Source organism: Eublepharis macularius, chromosome 2, assembly GCF_028583425.1.
Source record: "Eublepharis macularius isolate TG4126 chromosome 2, MPM_Emac_v1.0, whole genome shotgun sequence".
NCBI classification, from domain to species: Eukaryota; Metazoa; Chordata; class Lepidosauria; order Squamata; family Eublepharidae; genus Eublepharis; species Eublepharis macularius.
The window spans coordinates 209,716,654-209,739,766 of NC_072791.1; the positions used below are offsets into that span (position 1 = coordinate 209,716,654).

Genomic DNA, 23,113 nt, shown 5'->3' on the forward strand with positions numbered 1-23,113 from the left:
CTCTTGCCTTGGAAACCATATGTGCTCATCATAAGTCAGCTGCGACTTGAAGTTAGAGATGGGCACGAAACGGGGGAAAATGAAACGAGAGTTTCATGTTTCGTCACATTCCAACAATCATGAAATGTGAACTTCCACGAAATTGTCCCATTTCATGATACGATTAGTTAGTTTTGTGATTTGTCAGAACCTGGGGCACTTCAACGGCCCCCTTCATACCCAAAGATGCCAAACTTGTAGGGAGACTTCAGCAGGCTCTCTTCCACCCACCCTCCCAGTTTGGCCAAGATTGCAAACCATTGACCGGAACCCACAAAGCTAGGCCCCAGAGCCAGGCAGTGGCCCTGAGATTGGGCTTGGGTGGAGGGCTCCAAACCTACCACACAGACTCCTGCCCAGGCGGGAGAGGTGCACAAAATAAAACCAAAGGAAACAACAAGAGTGTGAGCCCTCAAAAGAGCTGAGAAATAATTAAGAAGAAACAAAGACAAGCAAAGAAAAAAATAAGAGAGGTCTCATTCAAACTAGGCCCCAGAGCCAGGCAAAGGCCTGAGACTAGGGTGAGGTGGAGGGGAAAAGGCACCCTCACCCAAAGACCTTCCCAGCAAGGACAAGTGAGGAAAATAAGAAAGAGGCTTTTCAGTCTCTTTTGAAGCAGCAGGAAATCCAGCCAAAAGCTCCCAACTCCACTCTCACTCCAAATCCCAGCAACATCCTCCCCTTCTCTCTGTATCTACTGGAACTAAAAGCGCGAGGCAGAGAGAGGTGCCTTATATAACAAACGCTCACTTAGAGCAGAACAGGAGGTCTGTGGTTGACAGACAGTCCTGCCTAACAGGGTTTGGAGGGATGAGATTGGTGTTCCTGAGGCTGCAGAAGGCCCATCTCCTCAGTTGCCTAGGGGATTAATCCTTCTGCTCCTCACTGTATAGGGAAGAATGGAAGCTCTCCAGTTGGCAAGAAGAGCTGCCTATCAAGGTTATGTGGGCTGATTGGAGTTTCCAATGGCAACAAAAGGTCTGCAGACATTCCGGGACTATGTGACACTGAGAGATCTCTGTCTTTTGGTGCTACACCTCTGAAGATGCCAGCCACAGCTGCTGGCGAAACGTCAGGAACTACAATGCCAAGACCACGGCAATACAGCCCGGAAAACCCACAACAACCATCGTTCTCCGGCCGTGAAAGCCTTCGACAATACATTCCGGGACTATGTTGCCTAGGGAATCAACGGATTGGCGCCAGCCTTTCTGGCATCACGAATTGTTCAGAAATCGAACAAATTGGGCAAAAAAGTCATGAATTTCATGAAAAACGCAGCCCCAAAAAACGCATTTCGCGAAACACAGATCGGCTTGATTCATCATGAAATTTGATTCATATTTCAATTCGTGCCCATGTTTACTTGAAGGCGCTTTATACATGTTGGAGAGCCAGCAGTTTGCCTGCTGAATCAAGCATATGGTCTTTTTTTTTTAAAATGAAGAACTATTGAATGTCTTTGGAGGGAGGGACTATTGCTCAATGGTAGAGCTTCTGCTTGGCATGCAGAAGGTCTCAGGTTCAGTTCACAGGATCTCCAGTTTAAAAAGGATCAGTAGGTGATAAGAAACACCCCTGCCTGAGATCCTGGAAAGCTACTGCCAGAATAGACAATACTGACCACGGTGGACTAAAGGTCTGATTCAGTCTAAGGCAGCTCGTGTGTTCATGAGAGGCTGAGCATGTTGCTCTGGTTTGCGGCCCACTTAATGTGCAATGTGGATGGGATTTACCTGGAAAACTTGGGAAGCATTAGATGATGCATTTTCACCTTAGGAACATGTTGCGTAAGGGGAAAGAAAAGGCAATTTTTAGTGACCTGTCAACTGCCTCTGTGGAAGATCTTCAGTGCAGCATTAACTATTGTGCAATATAAAGTCCCTCCGACCTTCTCCTCTCTCCTAATCACTTAGCTTGAAGTTGTCTTGAATTTCCAAGTAGCCAGAGGCTGTTGCCAAAACTGGCAGCTTAACATCAAAGCAGAGAAATCTCTTGCATGAGGTTGAGCTTATTCCTGATTAGTAAAATAAAGCAGTCAGGATACTAGTAAAGAAGGAAATCAATAGCCTAGCATCAAGCACACACAAAAAAAAGAGGACAGAAATAATCATGCTTTTCTAGGAAGTGATGTTGCACAGCCTATAATTTTATCCAGGGTTTTGATCCTCTTAGCAGTTTAATCTAACCTCTGTGCGCTTAAATGTTTCATTATCTCTTCAAAAATAATTGGGGGCTACACGCAGAAGTCCACGTACATAGAGTTCCTTGGGAGTCCCTCAGCTCATTGAAATGAAGGCAGTTTGACTGATGCTGGTCAGCCAGTATTGGGCCAGCAGCTAATAATAGAAGGCTCTACTGCTTAGCTAGGTGAGAATGTTAGCTGGGGGGAAATTAAACTGAACGATTTGGGATTTATGATTGGTAGTAAATTTCCCATTCTCATTTGTTTCCTGGTAAGAGAGACTGCAAAAGGGAGTTGGTTTTATAATTAAGATCTAGGGGGCTTCTTGACTTCTCCTAGACTTATTGTGGCTCTCCAATATCCCTAGAAATAGCTTTTCATGACCAAGGAGAGTGTTTTGTTTAGTGATGCATAAAGATAATAAATAATACTGACCAGTGCTTCAGCAGCTGTCACTCCTGCCTAGCCTGCAGCAAATAAATCAAGGTAGCTCAAAAGGAGTGTTTTTTTTTCTTTTTTTGGATAGACAAAAGAGTTTGCATAGGAAGAGAGACAAAAGGAATGGTTTCCTGGATGGACAGTGGAGCACTTTCTTTAACAGAGCAAAGGAGTGGCTATGCGTTATTGCATAAGGCAGAGAGGAGAAAGGACTGATCAGTGAATCTTTGCCATCAGCCAGTATAAGTTTCACAAAGAGGCATGACAAAAACTTCAGGGTGAACATAACCTCCTCGATCACCCTCAACTACATTTACAAGGAGCCCCGTATAGGATTGCCTTGTTGAGCCTTGCTGAAGGTCATCTCAAGCATAGAGCCAAACTGAGCAGCTTTGTGTCAGCACAGCCTATTAGACAATGCTTTCATTATCTCCAATGATAAAAGAAATTCACAACTATGACAACTATGACAACTATGACATGCTGGCCTGCTCACTCCCCCCACTGTGAGGTAGATTTTCCCTCCAAAACTGAAGAGGTTGTTTCCTGGGGCTGGGAAGCCTCTGGTATCTGTATCTGGGTGTAACTTAGAATCCCTTCAGTCCCACATTTTAAAAACATATATATTTGGTTTATATCCCAGCCCAAAATTAAGTAGGGGAAAAGTAGAGGCCCATGTTTTCTTTAAAATGAAATGACACTAGAGGCTAAGTAAAGTTCAAGAAGATAACAGCAAGTTTATTCAACAGGCAGGGTTGGTATGTAGGTAGGCAGAAAAAGGAAAGCTGAGGTAAATTTTGTTTGTTGAACAGAATACTTTACAGGTATTAGACACAATAGTCTTCTCAAAGCTTATTTTCAGTAGGTCCAGATCTTAGAAGTAAGAGATTGGTAGTTTCAGAAGTTACTTAAACAAGTTTCCTTTATAGATTTCACTTCACAGCTTAGGAGGCACTCGTTTCTTTTTGCTCCAGACCCAGGGTACTCCACAGAGCCAAAACCCTTTCCAGACACTGAGCAGGAATTATTCTTCTCCTAAAGGTATAACCCTATTCTCTTGGATGAAAGGGAGTCACCTTTTACTATACACTTCCTCTGCCAACCGCACACTCCCTGTTTTATCTTGTCTGAGTAAAATTAGTGCTGGCTTCCCCGCTTTAGTTCATCAACTAAAAGCTTTTCATAAACCTTAAGCTGTCCCAGTTAGGGCAACTTTTTCCTTCTTTTTCCCCGCACACAGAGGATTCTTTGTCTGCCCCTCCCTGGTTAGATTCCAAGCTTTGACTCTCTCCTCACAATCCTGTAAGCTCCAATTTGTTACCTTCTCAGTGGCCAAAGGGGTGGGGAGGCACGTCAATCATCCTTCCCTCAGGCAGTTGTTTTAACCCTTTACCTTCCACTCTCTGGATGCAGCATTTGGTAATCCTTGCATTTAAAACCCATTCTGTCACAACAACAAAAATTTCAATTTGAAGCAATGACATCACACAATTCAGCTGTTTTCCCTAAGTCTGTAAGAAGCAATAACAGTCTCACCCTCTGAACTATGCCCCCCTTGTACCATAAGTGCCCTGGGAAAGTGTGAGGAGAGGCATTTCTGTAGGAACATCTCCACTGTGAAACTCCTTTCTTTTAGGAGAATCAAAGTGGTCACCTGATCAATAATCCAATTATTTGTTTTTCCCCAGTGTCATCTCATATGTTCCCAAAAGCATTTGGGCAGGTGGGTCTCTTGTAGGAGTGTTTCTTTGTCTTAAAATCTAATAGACTCTGTGCTGTGCTTCAAAGTGTGGACTCCATTGTCTGTTATTCTGAGGCAAAGGAGCTCACAGTGATTACAGTAGCAATTTCCATCTTGAAATACCAGGATTTATGATGTCCCTAATAGCTTAGACATGGCACGTTCAAGCCCCTTGGAGTAATCATCCTCAAAAAAGCAGAAACCCGAATTGTAGTGAAACTTACCTTCTTATGGATATTCTGCAGGGAGCTGTTTCAAGGCCATGTTCTTTCATTTCTGTTTTAACTAGTAATTTCCTCTTTAAATATTTGCTTTACTCCAGTAAACTTTTCTTCCCAAGGTATTCTCTAGAGTATTGTAGAAAAATAAAATTACTATTTACACATAGGGATGATAAGAACAAGCCAGTTTTATGGCACTGTCTCATCAAGAGGAAGTAATATGGGGGGGGGTCACTGATGACTGCCCATTGTTGCTAGAAAAAATCTATGTGGATGACCATTTATGATTTAATGTATTCCATATACATTGTCAGAGTATGGAGAAGAAGAAATTATTAACATTAATAAAGTGAGAGGCATAATTACTGAAGGAAGGAAGGAAGGAAGGAAGGAAGGAAGGAAGGAAGGAAGGAAGGAAGGAAGGAAGGAAGGAAGGAAGGAAGGAAGGAAGGAAGGAAGGAAGGAAGGAAGGAAGGAAGGAAGAAAGAAAGAAAGAAAGAAAGAAAGAAAGAAAGAAAGAAAGAAAGAAAGAAAGAAAGAAAGAAAGAAAGAAAGAAAGAAAGAAAGAAAGAAAGAAAGAACGAACATGTGACTTGGACTGAACTTGTTGCTCAGAACTGAACAATTAGTGCCAACATTTTACAATAAGAAATTGAAAGTCTGTATCAAAGACCTTTCTATTATTTAGGAATTTTCTCTGCTTGCCTCCAGCTTGCATTAGCAATTCAGAGTTAGTATTCCAATTTCTAAATGGTAATGTATATGCCAGGTTGCTGTTGGGCTGATAATAAATGAAGGTTTTATGGGATGTGTGTTAATAGTACAAGGCATTATTTTCTTCAATGTATACGTAATGCCTTCCAATCAGGGTGCTGAATGGTTCAAGGTTAACAGTCAATCAGCGTATGTCTGATTGAAGCAGAACTGTCTTGATATTAAAGTGAATCAAAGTAGAAGGAGTTGGAAGTATAAGGTACTAGCTAAGCAATTTTTGAAACTTTGTTTTCTGAAAAAGGACTCCTCTATGGCACTAAGTTATTATTTCTGGGTTTCTTATGACAACCGATTGAATACGAAGGCAGAATAATGTACCTCAGCTCAATGGCCCAGAAACCAGCAGCAAAACAGAAAGTAATCTGAAGAAAGAGACCCTGAGAAAAAACTGTGTACTATTACTCAATGTGTTCTTTCAATGTTCTGAGAGAACCAGGAATTCAGAAAAAGGGCTCACATTAAGTTAAGGGCATCAAACACATTTTGGAAATCTGTCAGTTTTATTTGTGAAATGGGCACTCAACAAATACGATAACCTTGTAGAAGTAAAAAATCCCTCAAATTCAGTTTAGCTTTTTGTTTTGTTGCATTCTCAGGTTTTGAATCATAATAACAACTAAAAGTCAAGCAGAAAAAATCTCCAAAACATAGTTAAACTGAGCCTGAGTGAAAAGGGGTTCATAATTTTGTAATGAATACTTTGTGGCAATGCTAAAAAACATACTTCTCCATTTTGGCATTTTTTTGACACTCATTACAAAAATGTTCACTTCTCCTTAACATTTCCCTCAAAGATGCCATTAGTGTCAATGTCACATTGTTACGTCGTTCGGTTGTGCTTCAACTGACCTTGAATATTGCAGATTGAACCAGCATAGTTTAATTTTCCGTAAGTGCAATTTTTCAGACCAAGTGAGAGAGAGGTTTAGGCCTGTTACTAGGACTATTCACTACCCTAACTTTTATATATATATATGCTGCAGACTTTTCCACCTAAATCAGGTCCCCAAGGAACCAAAGATTTAAATATTAAAATATAAAGACATCAAACAGTGTTTAAGATATGTGTATACAGGGGTCATTTCATAGAAAAAGAGCTGGAGGAACGCATTAGCATAACTCATTAGCATATGCCATGCCCCTTGACATCCCCGGAAGTGTGTTATTAGCATAACTGATTTGCATATGACACACACCCTGACATCACCCATCCTGGCTGTTTTGGACCCAATCCTGGCCATTCAGGGCCGAAATTGGGCCCCAAATGGCAAAAAAGGGCTGAAAATGGTTTAAAAGGGGCCCCAAATGGTCAGGACTGGGCCACTACTGAGTTGGAGAGTGATCCACCACCTATCAGAGGCCCTATCCGGGCTGTTTCAGCCCCAATCCAGGCTGAAATGGGCCCAAAATGGCTGAGAGTCAGGTGGGTGGGGCCACCTGATATGTGACCTCTTTGGGGAACTGCCGAAACTGCGTTCCAGCACGTTCCCCCTCGAAATGAGCCCTGAGTGTATATAAAACATTTAAAAAATTCAATAAAAAATATAAGTGAGGAAACAAACAATACCAACAATCAGGATGGAGAGCTAATAAGTGTTGGTGGGGGAATATGAAACATTAAAAAAATCTTCACCCTCTGGCAGAAGACAATCCTAGAGGGGGACAGACAGCTCTTCCTAGGGAGGAAATTCCATGTTTTGGTGCCCCAACCAAGGAGGCTTTTTTCTCCAATTACCACACATCCAGAGGTGGAAGCACCTGAAGCAGGTCCTCTGAAGATGATTGGATTGGACAAGTAACTCCACATGTACACTGATGGGGTCTGAACTGGTAGGGACTAACCAGGGAAAAGAACTTGAGGTCGTATGAATAGCACCATGAAAATGTTAATTCTGTGTGCGGCAACAGTTACACATTTCATGCAATGGATTATCAGAAAAAGGACTGAGAACAGAATGCCTTATATTGGATCTCTGTATGTCTATGGAGTGACTACATTTGGAATTCTGTACAAACGTCTGTTTTTTCTGTCTCAGAAAGGATGCCCTAGAGCTGGAAAGCCATAGATGAGAGCAACTAAAATAACTATTAAGGGCCAGGAGAATAGGAATGTGTGCTTGACTATATCCAGTTTAAAAATAGACCATAAAAATACCGTACCAGTATTTTCAAGGTATATTTGGGAATCCAGATTGATGTCTCGGATTCTCAGATATACCATATTCCTATCCCAATTAATCCCCAAAATATTCAGAAATAACTGAGGCTGCCATGTTTAAGGTCGCAGCAGCTTGTTTTTCTTGGCAAAAGGAGGGAGGAGGCTTTCACAGGTGAATAGCATTGCACATTAGGGGGAGCTCAAGTGTCTGTCCAATCACAGTGGTTCTCTTATAGCCCACCAGCTGGCCTCCTGGCTGGAGATTCAAGGTGGTACATTTTGGAGTGCGAGCTTTTGGCTGCTCTGTGCCTTACTTCTGCTTCCTGCAGGCAGGCAGGTTGGTTCTGTGATTCACTGGTTTGGCATTGGTTCTGTTGGGCTCTCTTGGTTATTTTTGCATTGGGAGATTTTTGCTCAGTGGTTGCTCTTGTGTGTTTGGCTAAGGCTTCTGTGCTCTGGAGAAAGCTTTAGTTTTTTCCTGTAGGAAATAATGGACAGTAGTTGTTCAGGGGCCTGTAGAATTGAAGCCCTTGACCAAATCTATTTGAAACTTGGAAGGGAGGGTCTTTAGAGGACAGGCAGCCCTCACTGCACTGCAATGTTGGTGTAATTTGCATGAGAAACAGCTCTCCAGCCCCTGGAAAGCTTCTGGATCTGAATACAAAACTGGTATGAGAGGACCTGAATATTGGAAATACCAATATTTCTGGCCTTAATAAGACTCAAATCTGAAAAAAAAAATCAAGTGCACTTCCCTATTGGTGAATTCTCCTTAGGAGAAAATGAGTTTGAGGCTTTTTAATTCAGAGGAAAAATACTAATGGGAGAAGATGATAGAGGTTTATAAAAATTAAGCATGGTATGGAGAACGTAGATAGAGTGAATCTTTCAGTAAATTCAGGACAGAAAAACAGAAGCCATTCTTAAGTGCATAATTAAGTATGGAATTTACTACCAACTGATGGGGAGTGAGGGTTTGGAGTCAGAGACGTTGGTTTCCATGCCGTGCTTCTGGAATTCCTGGATGCATCTAGTTGGCAAGCAATATGCTGAACTAGATGGACCCACCTTTGGTTTGATCCAGAATAGGTTTTCACGGGCTCTTAGGTTCATATTGGGAAGGCAGTGGGAGCATAGGAGGCAGCTAAACCAATATGGGAGCCATAGAGAAAAGGCTGTGGCCGGGCAAAGCCTGAAGCTTTAGAACATTAGAGCCAGCCCATTAGGAGAAGGATCCCCCCCCATGGCTGCCTTGTGGGTTCTGAGTCAGCCCAGAGGCTGAGGACAACATTACTCATTTTTCTTTTACTCTGCAGTGCTGCAGGAGGTATGAAAAAAGGAGAAACTCAGTATGGGTCTCAGGTGATATTCCTAGTTTACAAAAATATCGAAGTTATGCTTATAAATGTGTTGCATAATGACCAAATCCTTGAAGAATGCAATCTTATTAAATGTCTGGTGCCTATTTGCCATATATCAAAATTCCACATACATACCCATCCTATGACAATGGTGGGTAAAAACTAACACTTGCATGTACTATCCGGGTCTTAATTTTATTAGGCTCCTTATTCATAGCAAAGCAAACTGGATCCAGGCTCTCGTGTCACAAGTAGTTTAGAATATATCTAAGCAGGCTTTTATCTGAGCCTTTGACTCAGCAGTGATTGAAATTAGTTGTCCTGGAATTTTTCTGTAGTTCAGGATGGTAGCTGTTAATTGGATAGAGAAGCTGCTGTTGTACAAATCAAAAGTTAGGTAATCACCAGATAGCCCAGGTCTCAGTGTTATCTTAACTCTCTGCATTATCTTCTGGAGAAAATGCCTGGTTTACTGTGATGTGAAACCAATTTGCTTGTGATAAGAGTGATATTAGCAGTCAATACCACTTTACGGCTGCCTCATTAATCAGACTGCAAAGCTAAGCCATGCGATAGGGAAAATATTGACTGTTTTTCCACAGATCTAGTGAAACAACTGCCTTCCTGTTCAATACATGAACCTTCAGCAAATGAGATTTCCTTTAAATCAGTACTAGCTAAGAAAGTCCTCCATGTATCTGTATCGAGTGATTTCAACACTTGGAATTATACAGAAAACTGCACGTTGCAGAATAGTCTAGCGGCTATCGGTGGTGTATTTTACCGCTGTATTCTTTCCATTGCTGACCTTCAGTGGATATGGGATGTTGTGCACCTAAAAAGCATAGTTTACTTCTTTTGGTTTTTAAGTCCTGTTTTGCAGCTAATACTTGTCTTATCATTATTTCAGACTAAGCGGGGATACGTTTTAGGCCTGATAATAATTCTGTCCAGTGAGTAGGCTAGGTTGCAGTTCCCCTTTGACAAACAAACCATTTGTCATTTTGATTTGGAATTCTTGCTTTTCAAAGAGGACCAATAAATAAACCTGTAGTCAACAAATATAAAAGGGAATGATATTCACAACCCAAAGGAAACAAATTACAGAGTAAGGTCAAGAAGAAAAATAAAGGAATAGTGACGGGAAGGCCTTCCAAGGAATGCCTATCAAAAAATCTCCCAGTCACCATTTTGCCAAACAAGGCACCACATCTTGTCTTTTCCCTTCGCTTTTGTCATCTCTCTTCTCCAAGTGGGATCTCTCCTACTGGCATAGATAAAACTTCTAAGCCCTTTTCCTTCCATTAATATATTATGATTTATTTATTAAAACATTTATAACAAGATGGCTTACAAAAAACATTATACATTAAAACACAATAGAAGAATTAAAAAAAACCCTGAATGTCCCTCCCCTCAAAATGGCTGCTGTTCATAGCCCATCAAAAGGCAAGTCTTCTAGCAACTGCTGAAGATTTCCAATGAGGGGGCTCACTTTGTCTTTTCAGGAATCCCACTGAGGAGTCACAATGGAACAGGCCCAGGCTCTGGTCGATGCCAGATGGGGCCACCCTAACTGGGGAAAGCCAGCAAGTGGCACCCTGTAGACCTCAGTTGGTGCATAGGAACATATGGAAGGAGATGGTCCTCCAGACATGTGGGCCCCAGGCCATAAAGGGCTGTAAAGATCATAACCAGCTCCTTGAATTGAACCTGGAAGCAAACCAGCAGCCAGTGTAGTGGTTTCAAAGTAGGTAACTTTGGCTAGCTCCTGATTATAATTCTGGACAAACTGCAGTTTCCAGCTTGTCTTCATGAGCACATTGGGATCCCATTCCCCCAGTGGAGGCAGGGGATTCCCCCACTTTCACCCTCTGCCCCTTGGCACCATTCACCTGGCCGTGGGGGAGAAAGGTACCTCCCAGACATGATCCCAGGGCGGCGTGACAAATTCACGCCTGAGAGTGATGTCATCACACCGCCTTGAGAGCACTCCCGTGCTTCATAGTGGGCCAATTTGGACCCCAAATGGGCTGAATTGGGCCCGTTTGAGGCCCAAGTCATCCTGCTGTGAAGTGTGCACAAACTTCTGCACCTGCGCACTGATGGCACCAAAAGTGACATCACCAGAAATTGTCATTGTGCAGCTACGGGCCATGCACACTGTGCACGTGTGAGTAGAGCATGAAGATAGCAAGAAGGAGGTAAGAGCCAGGTCTTCTACTCTCCCACCAGGAGGGTAAGGGGACCTGGCAATCCCCTGAGCACAGCAATGTAGAACATGCTACAATAATACAATGGCAAGGTTACAAAAGCATGCATCAAAATAGCTGGATTGGAGGATTCTAAGAAAAGAGAGAGTTGGCAAATGCAGTGCAGCTGATGGAAGGCTCTCTTGGCCACTGTACAATCTGCTTTTCAAACAGCAGGGCAGGATCCATGAGTGTTCCCAAGCAACCTGCTCTGCAAAAGCGAACCCACTCCATTCAGGTCACATGTATCCAATCCCTCCAGAACATCAGTCTCCCCAACAGCATCACTTCTGTCATGACTAGAGATGGGCACGAACAGAAAAAAACCAATGAACATGATGTTCGTTGTTCATTGCCATTCACAAACAGGGACTCACAAACAATCACGAACATGGCCCTGTTCACGAACATTTTTGTGGTTGGCTGTTCATGGGGGCCTGCAGGCTCTCCTCCAGTCATCATCCAAGTCAAGATCCCTACTGCACCACTCCCAGAAACCTGACCTGAGCAGGCAGCAGGAAAGGTACCAATAATAAATAATAGCTTGGCCCAGAGCCTGGCAGCAGCCCTGGAACTTGAAGGGGTAGATCTCTATCCCACCATACACAAAGAAAATCCAAGCTCCAATGCACTTTCTCTATCAAAATGCCAACAGCACCTGTCTCTCCACTGTCTTCAAAGTCAGAGCTGGGAGCCCCCCTCCCCTCTGGTCTTTGCTCCCTTGTTGTAACAAATGTGGAGCACCACACTTGAAAGGAAGACCTGCCTATCAAGCCAAATTGGGCTTAGATTGGGGTTTCCAGGGCAACAGCAGGAGTTCAGACAGAATTCAGACAATCCCTGCCTGAGTTGCCAAGGGAATTGATTGCAGGTGCCAGACTGTCTGGCTTGACAAACAGCAACAAACAGCAACGAATGAGGCTTGCAACAACCACCTGTTCGTTTAGAATGGGGCCTCACGAACAGCTTGTTCGTGAACAGCAGATTGGGCTGTTCGTGGCTTTTTTGTTCATATTGCTGTCCGTGCCCATCTCTAGTCATGATTGTCTTGACCTTTAAGCAAGAATGAGGCAGGAATATGAATAACCTCCAGGGCAGCCTGTGTTAAGCTGAAGCCCTCCAGTTTGGCTTGGTCTGTTTGAATGAGAATTTGAGCGGCTTTATTCTATTGTAAGATGCCTTGAGAAACTTGCTAGAGAGATGGCATAGAAATGTTATAAATACTCTATTACTTTCAGCCGCTTAGACATGAACATTTCCTGAGGAGATCCTGGAGACTTTTTGATTGTTTCTGTTTGTTTCTGCATATAATGGAACATTTGGTTTCATTCTTTGCATGCGCGCCTACGTGTGCACACACATACACACTGAAGTTTTCGTTTAGTCCACGTATGGCCACCTCAGCTACAACCGTTAGCCAGGTCTAGAGAGATGCATTCTGCAGGAGGCTTTTCAAAACTTAATATGCAAGCGAAATATGTTGAAGATACATCAATTTGTAATTGCTTCCTCCCAGAGGCAGCTCAGACATGCACTGTAGACAGGTTTCTTTGCAGTAGCAATTACAGGTACCATAAAATTAATGAAAAAATGTGTGTCCGCTTTAATATCTTTCTCCAGTCACACAGGACACATTTGAGGTTTTCCAAAGAATTCCCAGTGCAGTACATAAGCTTCTTAAGTACTTTAAAGAGTCTTTGTGGCTGTAATGTAAAAACCTGAAGCAGGGAAAGGCATTTTTTAAAGAGGCATTGGTCCTTGTTTCTGAAAACATTTTAAGAGAGTCAGGATATGTTTTGCCTTTTCTACTCACTCGGCTGCCACAGGAATGCTTTGAGCCAAGCATGTACCTCTCCCAGCCTTGGCTAACCTGAGAAGTGAAGATGTCTAAAGACCTATTTGTAAAGCCTTCATGTCTGTGGAAGAGGGGAGTGTGAAAGTAGAAGCAAAGCTGCTTTCAGCTCTCCATCTTTCCCCTTGGCATTCTCTGTTCCTCCTCCAGCCTCATCTTTCCCATCCTTCAGATCTAAAGTTGCTACGTCAGGGCACGTGTAGCAACTGGCGGAACATTGTGGGGGGTGGCGTTGCATATTTGATGACATCACTTTTGGGGGAAACCCAGAAGCAATAGCAGTAGCTCTAGGAATCACAGGAAACCACAGAGTTTTTGGAAATGCTACGGTAAAACCATAGTTTTCAGAAATTCCTAGGGCTACTGCCATCAAGTTTTCCCCAGAAGAGACGCCATTATTCTTTGGACTCCAGTGAGTTTTTAAAAATTTTCCGACTACAATCTCTTGGAGCAATGATGGAGTATGCGAGCTCAGGGCAGGGGATCTGCCACCCCAAATGGGGGCTTGACAGCCCTATTCAGACCACTGGTAATTTTGCCTCCTTTGTTGCCCCCTGCTTCTACTGCATCTATCCTTTTTCTTTGGTGTTATATTTGCTGTTAATCTTTGTAAGACAGTTTAAATTTCAATTTTGCAAAACAAAAAATTACAGTAACAAAAATAGTATCTGATCAATGCTGGTGTTGCTCACACACAGGGCTTTTTTCTGGGAAAAGAGGTAGTGGAACTCAGTGGTGGAACTCAAGACCACACAATAACATCACTTTGGGTCAGCTGGAACAAGGGGGCAGTTTTTTAAAGTTTAAATCACCCTCAGCAAAAATGGTCACATGACTGGTGGCCCCGTCCCCTGATCTCCAGACAGAGGGGAGTTTAGATTGCCCTCTTCACCGCTCAGCGGCGCGGAGGGCAATCTAAACTCCCCTCTGTCTGGAGATCAGGGGCAGGGCCACCAGTCATGTAACCATTTTTAAGAGGTGCCGGAACTCCTTTCCACCACATTCCCGCTGAAAAAAAGCCCTGCTCACACAACAGAAAGAATCATTAATTTTTTGGGTGGAACTGCCCACACATAACAAAGTAGTGGGATGAGATTCTATCATCCCCCATGCCCCGCTGTGGAGTGCTCCCATGCCCCACAATGGGTCCATTTGGGGCTGAATCGGGCCGTGGGTGGGATGGTTCAGCCCTTGGGTGAGCACGGGAGCACACCCTTCTTCCTGCTTCTTCCTGGAAGTCTCTCTCTCGCAGTTTAGTAAGCTAGTTAGTATCTATTCTATTTCTCTGCTTGTAGTTCCTGAATAAACTCTCTTTGTTCGCTCCTTAATCAGACTCAAGATCATTCCTAAAATACGGGGAGGGACCTCAGAAGCATAGAATGCCATACAGTTCGCCCTCCAAAGTAGACATTTTCTTCAAGAAAACTGATTTCAGTGGCCTGGAGATCAGCTCTAATTCCAGGAGATCTCCAGCCACCACCTGGAGGATGGCAAAACAAAAAATGTTTCAGAAAAGAGGAATTTGATGTTCTGGGAAAGGGGCAAGTGCAATTGATTTGGCAGAAAGCTTGCTGCCCTACTATCCCGTTGTATCCCTGCACTCGGATGAAATCAGGATTTTAGTTAGTGGCCCAGAATAGCACCAGAACCTTCAGAACAAAGCACTGTGCTCGTGTACCTTTGCATTGCAAAAGCAATTAGCAGGATATGTATAAAAATACATAAAATCTCTATTCAGACCCTGTAGAGAGAGACACCCTTCCATAATGTAGTTCAAACACAGGATGACCTTTTCTTTATTGCTTTTTTTCCCCGTTATAAACTTTTCTGTGCATTGATTGTGGAAAAGCTGTAAACACTTCTTTAAAAACAAAGAGAATATGATACAGGGCGATTCTCAGTTGGGTTACTTGACAGAGGTAGCTTCCATAAAGCCTCAGAGTAAGAAATGGCCAGACACTGAATGCAAATGCTGCCTTTATCCCCTCCCTCCCTTCTTAAGCTTGTCAGCTTCCAGGTGGAACCTGGAGCTTTGAAATTATAACTGATCTCCAGACAACAGAGATCTGTTCCCCTGGAGGAAATGGAAGCTTTAAATGGTCCCTTCTGAGTTCCTTCCCTTCCCCAAACTCCTTCCTCCCTAGGCTCCACCCCTAAATCTCCAGGTATATGCTAAGATGGAGTTGACCACCCTGTCTCCTTCCTACCTTTTGTTCTGGTCTTGTGAGGCCTCAAAATGTGTCCTAGGCCGTTTCCAGACGGCTTACCTGCACCCGGAACATTGCACCACGTTTCGGATCGTGCCGGGGAAAACGCGAAATACCGCGTTTTCTCGCACAAGTTTTGCGCGACGTCGCGCAAAACTCGCGTGAGAAAATGCTATATTTCACGTTTTCCCTGGCACGATCCGAAACGTGGTGCGACGTCCCGGGTGCAGGTAAGCCGTCTGGAAACAGCCCTAGTCACGCTCCATGAAGAAAAATGTCACACTAAAATAATTACTGAAACGAGGGAGAAAAAAGAAACTGTTTTGTTTTTTCTGGGCAATGGGATGGGGATGAGCGATCATACACCAAAGACTTATTATTTTGTATCTAGAAAACATCCCTGTCAGAGTGTATACATTCTTGCGGCCTTCACTGCCGTCTTGTGGTGGCAGTGCAAAAAAAAATGCTCAGATGGCTTCTTGGAGACCTCACGCAGGGTTGGGGAGAGGCTACCGTATTCATATTTACCCACAACAAGTGTTTTAGGCTGGATTCGGACACACACCCCACCACCACCACCATCATTAGGTACACAAGGTGTGCCATGGCGAACAGTGTCTTGTGATTCGTCTATATTTTTTAAAAAGTGTTTGCATGACTTCAGAAAGGAAAGCGTTAAAAAGTTAAGCCATCTGTTATTTTCATTACAAAAAAGCCCTCTACAATTAGTGTCTTGTTCATCTTTTTTTTTTAAAAAAAAATAGGAACTATTATGCAAATACTCTACAATTTGGTTTCAAATGCTCTTTGTGCTCTGATGAGCAATTTTCTTTAATACAAACCCAGCCTCCTTGCCAGGACTTTTTCCCCCTGTGTAATTCCCCCCTTCCCTCCTCTTTTTTTGAGGGTGGGGAGGGAAGGGAAGGGTGGTGGTTTCTTCATTGTGCTGACAGAAAGTTCTTCAGATACTTTTGCCAAGAGTTGTGGTGGTACCATTATGATTATTCTTTTAACTTGTCAGGAATTTTTAGAGAAGTATATTGAAAAAAGTAGCTTTTAAAAATCCACTCTGTATTGTCAGTGAAGAGGTGTGCTCAGGGAACCAGAGTGCTTGGAGACATACATGGGAATGAAGAATGCTTCCATTTTTTCCCTGGCAGGAACTGTCCCCACAAATAGGTCCATTGTTCGTATGACAGAAAAAAGAACTACATGTTGTTATTTATGCCCATTTTCTGTAAACGTGTCCCAGACTTTTGGGTGGAGGGATACACCCTGGATATAGTTTGGAGTACATATTATCCATATGGAAGTATAGATTTCAACGTGTATAAAAGAGACCCAGTTTGGTGTAGTGGTTAAGAGGGTGGGAATCTAATCTGGAGAACTGGGTTTGATTCCCCACTCCTCCCCTTGAAGCCAGCTGGGTGACCTGGGGTCAGTCAATTAAGAGCAGCAGGACTCTAATCTGGAGAGCCAGGTTTGATTCCCCACAACTCCACTTGAAGCCAGCTGGGTGACCTGGGGTCAGTCAATTAAGAGCAGCAAGACTCTAATCTGGAGAGCCAGGTTTGATTCCTCACTCCTCCACTTGAAGCCAGCTGGGTGACCTGGGGTCAGTCACAGCTCTCTCAAAGCTCTCTCAGCCGCACCCAACTCACAGGGTGTTTTGTTGTGGGGATAATTAATGACATACTTTGTAAACCACTCTGAGTGAATGCTAAGTCATCAAGAAGGGTGGTATATAAATTGAATGTTATGATTATATTATTATTACATATAAAAATGTGTCGTTCTGCAGAAACAGAACCCCTCTAAATGCACAGTGGCAAAAAGGAGCTCTGGGGTTTTTCTCTTTTGCAGGCCTGACTGAACGCACAGGGCAGGCGTCACAGCTAGAAAAGTGAATCATGATTCAGTTGTCTGTTTTGCCCCTTCATGGCTGCTCAGAGCAGCCCACAGTTCGCAAGGCAGTCTTTCAGTCTGCAACCAAAAATATTGCGGGTGTTGATCTAGCAAAAGTTTAGCTCTTTGGATCTCATTGGAGAGACATAAGCACACACTTAGTGCTCCTGTTAAAAAGAATGGGGCCTAAACATGCGTGGACCAGATGCTGTACAGGTAAGCTAGGAAGCAGAAAGTTTGTGCATTTATCGTGTCTCTAAGAAGTAAGATTTGAAAGCCCCGAACATTTAATGCTGAGGGAGGCAAACTGCCCTTCCCAATTTCAAAATGCTCTTTAGTCAAATCTCAGGTGAAGAAGTCTTTGATCAAATACAATGCTTGGTGTCTGGGTCAGTCAGAAGGCAGCATCTTTCTGCCCAAGCTAGCCTTACACGATCCCCTGGCACACAGTAACCCTATTCATGTGTCACAGTGGACGTACACACATTCTGCCTGTACATGCATACATCTGTTTGTAAGAAAGAGCCAGTGCATGTTCAATTTATAAATAAGCCAGCACCACCCAGTGCTGTTAGCTGGACAACAAGGGAAGAAATTGCAGAAATGGTGGGGAGAGTGTAGGCCCTTGCCAGCAACATTGTCATGTTGCCAGTGATGTGCTGACATCACTTTCTCTATGGTCGGAAGTGACATCATAACATTGCTGAGTGGAGCCCAGGTATTTGGGCAAAACCCATAGAGTTTTTGCCCAAATACCAAATCAGTTCTGGTAGGCCAGTGATGTGATGATGTCACTTCCAGAAGTGACATCAGCATGTCATCAGCAACGTCTATAAATCACTGACAAGCATGCCCAGCAGCCAGTAAATCCCATCCCTTACCCCTGCCCCCCTCCTTACACACACTGGTTACCGGGGGGACCTGGAAACCCTAAACCAGGGACTAGTACCTGGATAAATGTGAGAATTGTGTCATATATTCAGTGTTACATGCATTGAATGTAACATGAGAATTACTCAATACACATATTAATAAAAATCAAGTTATGGGTGCCCAACTTGACTTGCAGTTGCAATCCATTTGGCTTGCGAGAGCTGAAGTGAGAGAGAAGGTTCTTCAGTCTCCATTTTTGTGCTGTTTTTGTCAGCAGAAATGTCTGCAGGTGTAGTTCAAAGAAGGGGAAAATAGATCCTGCTTGCGGTTGTTTCTCTTGGCAAAAAAGGCATGGGAGGAAGCATGAAGCCCTCCTCCCCCCTCGTCGTACTCCTGAGTCAAATGGAGTAATGGAAACCTTTGGAGGAGAGTTCCTTTGATCACACATGTGATTACAAGTCATGTTGGGCAGACGTGACCCAACTCATGCACACATGTTATCTATTTTGGCTAGAGAAATTCTCTTAATTAATAAGTCCCTGAAAGCCAACAGCCCATTTCTTTCTCTCCTTTTTAGGAATGGAGAATCAGTTAATAATTGGATCCATTTTGATCAAAGAGAAATTTGTAGAGAGGAGGGGCAGGTAGGGTGGCTCTGCAAAATGTCACAGTTTCACTCTGTAGAAGCTCAGAGGCAGGCCATGTCTTCTCAAACCTTCTGATCCTCTTGGTAGTGCTTGTTGTATCACAAAAAATAACTGCAAGGGCTGAAGTTACAAAAGGGTGCGATGATTTTTCATCAAAGATAAATGAACGAGCAATCCCTCTTTTAAAAGAAAAAAAAGGAGGCCTCAATGGCTATACCTAAAAAAGTGAATTTCAGAAATTCCCCTCCCCAAAACAATGTTAATTTTGGAGTACAGGAAGATCCCTGCAAATGAACACCAAGTGTGAGATTTGAATGCCGTTTTAAGCCTGTGACCTCCTTGTGTTTTAGGAAGCTCTTATAATGGCGAGCATGGATCATCCCCACTTGGTACGGCTCCTGGGCGTTTGCTTGAGCCCGACGATCCAGCTGGTCACGCAGCTGATGCCCTATGGCTGCCTCCTGGACTACGTTCATGAGCATAAGGATAACATTGGCTCCCAGCTGTTGCTGAACTGGTGTGTCCAGATAGCCAAGGTAAGTGCTTCCGAGTAGGACTTATCTTTACAAACGGGACTTACGAATGCTGTGAATTCCAAACGTTTTGAGAATTCCTCCTGTTGAGATCTTTGAATATGTTCTGTATATCTCTTATGCAAGAATAATTTTTGCATTCTTTTAATTTATGGACTACATAAACACACACAGGGATGATGGTGGCATTCTACGTTCTCTTCTGTTTCTCTTGATAGTTTATTTAAATTACATTTAAGTATTTCTGCTGAGAACGGCACTCTCTTTTTTAGTTTGCAGTTTCGCTATGCCTGTTGCTTGAAATCAAATTTGGAATATGCTTAGAAATCACTTTCTGAACTTTGAAAATAAAACTGAATTTAAATGGATTTTTTTGCACTAATTCAGCATCTGCACAAATGACCAAGATAAAAACCAAAATGAATGCTAAATGTTTTCCGTAATTTGGCAGCAGTAGTGCTTTCCCAAAAAATCATGCAGAATAATCAAAAGTTTGTTAATAGCTTTTGTGACTTCGTACTTTGTGGTTTGATGAAAACTTCTATCCACTTTGGGTCTCATTCATATTTTGATGTCTAAAGCATATACTCTTTCATGTAGTCTGTGGAGGAAAATCACACAGGGAAAGGAGTCAGTGTCTGCATCATACTCTGTGATATGTAACTGTTTTATGGCTCCTGGATGTCTTTTCCCTAAAATCTGATACAGCATTAAAGATGTTCGCTTGGCCCGGCCAATTTGCCATCCACCAAACTGAATGGCAGCCATCCAGAGATGTCCATAAACCATCAGCTTTTGCTGCCTATCCTATAAAAATGGCCATGCTCAAATATATGTTAATAGAGGGTAACATTGGCTTGGAGACCAAGGCCATTTCCACACGTCCTGAAAGGTGCCTTTTATGAGAATGCAATTTCCCACACTTTCTTACATCCCTGAAAAGATACCGAAAAAACGAAGCCAAACAGCCTGCTACTGCTTTGAAATCGGAGACGTGCAGAGTGAAGGAGAAAAGCCGCTAGAGTTCGGTGAGTGGGCTGTCCCTTTAAGGACATGTGGAAACAGCCCCAAAGCGGTTCTGGCCTGGCTGTGAGAGCTGCTCCCTGCCCCCATCTTCCTTCAAGCCATGCTAAATTGACTGCTTCACAGTCAGAATGCAACTACCTTGTGATCTTTCGTTAGATCCACTCAATCTTTTTCACAAACAGCCTTACATCTATTAGGACATGTTTTAGGTGCAGGTACAAGAAAATAAGTGTAACAGCAAACACATGGCTATACAAATCCATCTTTATACGCCATTTATACAAATTCACTTTGCTGTATTTACACGGTATGCCCTCCCTAAGCATCTGTTAGAATTGGCCTTAGGAAATATTAAACCAAGCCTTTAAAAAAAAAACCAATTTTGGGATAGTGGCAGAAGATGAGGAGGAATTACCAATAGTTTAGCACTGATCAGTTCTTTCTTCTTGAAAAAGAAGGGAGCCCGTGTGTAAGATTAAATGATGATAACTCTTTGGGAGAGGGAGGGGAAACCTCTTGAATAACCCAGTTTATTACTGAGATGGAGAAGAAATGTTTAATTAATCTGTCTTTCTCATTACTGCCGTAGTTATCTGACCAATGTATTGCCATGTGAAGTTACCCTGTTTGACTCTTTGTAAGGGAAACATTAGCAGCATCTGTTTCCTTCAAAACTGCATTATGGATATCAGACAGTGCTACCTCTCTAGTGCTTCACAGTATTAACTTGCCAAGATCCGGTTCTTCCAAGCTGTTTGTTTTGCATAGCCATTGCATGTTTCCATAGCCTGCCTTTTTGGAAGTGAGGAGGACTCCTAGCTTGCAGCAGGGCTGCGAGAGAGGTTATTTCATGACGTTATCCATTGTGCTGCTACTCGCTGTGGGTCAATGCCATTGCAAATTGGTAACTATGGGATAATGTTTGTCTTGCAACCAGCAACATGGAAGCAGATGGAAATGCTTCTGTGAAATAGTGGATCTGCGTGGCAACCGTAATGAGTGAGAACTGCTCATTATATAGCACCTCCTGACAGCGTAGAAAAATCTGCTATCAGTTCTGTGCTGTCTTGATAGTGGCTGATGGTGGATTAACATGCTCCAGGTCAAGGAGGATTTTAACCAAATGTTGTGGCCAACTTGGCTTGATCCAAAAGTCTGGGTTTCTTTTTGGTGACTCCCACTACAACTGCACAGTCTAGACACAGCTTTCTCACCGCGTCTGCTTTCTGTAGACCCAGATCTCAGTTTCAAGTTCTCAGCAGATAGGAAGCAAATGGAACAAGCAGCCATGCATACCGTACATATTGAATCGGAGGATGAGACAGCCTGACCTCATGGGTTCAATCCAACTAAGGGAGAGGGAATCCTCTTAAAACCACCCAAAAAACTTTGCCACTTGGGACCGGCTTGGGCAAAAGTCATATGGGATAGAAGCAGTAGTAAGGAGATTTGGGTAGTAGTAAGGCAGATATTTTGATCATGACTCCTGCTGGGCAGTGCATGGACTCAGAATCTAATCTAATCTAATATATAATATAATAAATCTGCTGAAAAAGAGCCCGAGGAACCAAAAACATCACCTAAGGAAGAGCAGGGAAGTCAGGGAGACACGTGCACTGTAGCAGTCGACCTCGAGGAGCCTGCTGTTAAGACTCAACCACCAGAACCTGCAGCTGCCTTCCCAGATCCTGGGACAGTCATACATCAACCATGCCGGAGCAGGGCCCAGACCACTAGCCATATAGGATTCTCCCCCACCTGCCAAGAACAGCGGAGACAGTGCGCTTGCACAGATGCAGCTGAAGTAAGACACAGTGGCAGGTTAGCAGTCCATGATCCAACCAGGGAGCCAGACCTTTGCTGCAGCTGACTTCATTCCCTGCAGGATTCTGGCCCCATCAGGACCTAGCCAAGTGAATCCCAGAAGCTTCCTTCAGAATTGCTCCTGCTCTTTTCTCCCAGCCTCTTAAAGCTGAGAGCAAGGAAGGGCGCTTTGCTGGATCAACTAGTGGGCAAGCCTTGAGTGTCAAATCTTGTGGATCTGTAGACGGAAGGGTAAGTCCTTGGTGCAGAGGAGCCCAGTGGGCTGAGAAGTCTGACACCAGAGCAGAGACAGAGCAACAAAGCTGGCCGAATCTGGCCCCATTGGGACTGAGGTACTAGGAAGAAAGTTGAAATAGATCACGTGATTCACTGGATGCAGTGCAGGTATGTAACTTGCAGTGAAATCCAAAGCAGAGTTATTCCACTCTAAGCCCATTGAAACCATTGAGTTTAGAACAGAGTAATTTGGCTTAGGATTTCACTGTTGGTCACCATGTCTAAAGAGAAGGCTCATATTCAGAGCAAAGAGATCCTGTTCAGTTCAGCTGTGTTGGGGGATTTGTTCAGACAAGCTCAAAGATTGCACAGCCCCCTTGTTTTGAAGGCCTGGAAGCTTACCTGAGCTCGGCTTGTAGGCTAACCCAGGGGTTGCAATGTCTTCTGAAACTTTTGGGAGCTTTTGCACAACACTGTCAAATAGAAACTCTCAAAAATGTGTCTTGTTTCAGTTTAAATCTTAGTTGAATTCAGCTTTTTAATACTCAAGGGTTACTTCCACTGGGTTGGAACCAGCGTGAAATTTCTGTTTTACACTAGAGCTCTTGCTCAGGCAGAAACTCAAGTGAAATACTGCAGTAGCCACTTGCGCTTAGTGCGCCATTGTATCCCTACTTGCACAAGATCTTATACAACCTCTGTAGTGAGTGAGGTGCTACTCTGTAGGGAGTGAGGTGCTAGGCATTTCAAAAGACCTGGTGCAAGCGGAACGGCACTGACGTCATTTATGGTTCTTCTTGTACATCTCTGGATCCAAGCCACTATGTGGTGGAACTCCAGATTGTATTCCTGGAAAGTGTG

The 23,113-nt window shown here is 43.3% G+C and overlaps 1 protein-coding gene across 1 annotated transcript in view; it reads left to right on the forward strand.

The window, feature by feature from the left end:
* The window catches only part of ERBB4 (erb-b2 receptor tyrosine kinase 4), a gene marked incomplete at its 5' end in the record, with an annotated part of 660,937 nt that overhangs the window by 478,764 nt on the left and 159,060 nt on the right, over positions 1-23,113 (forward strand). Inside the window, one exon of the mRNA XM_054971602.1 lies at positions 19,004-19,189. Within this exon, the coding sequence (XP_054827577.1) occupies positions 19,004-19,189 (186 nt within the window). The remainder of the gene's footprint in view (positions 1-19,003; positions 19,190-23,113) is intronic.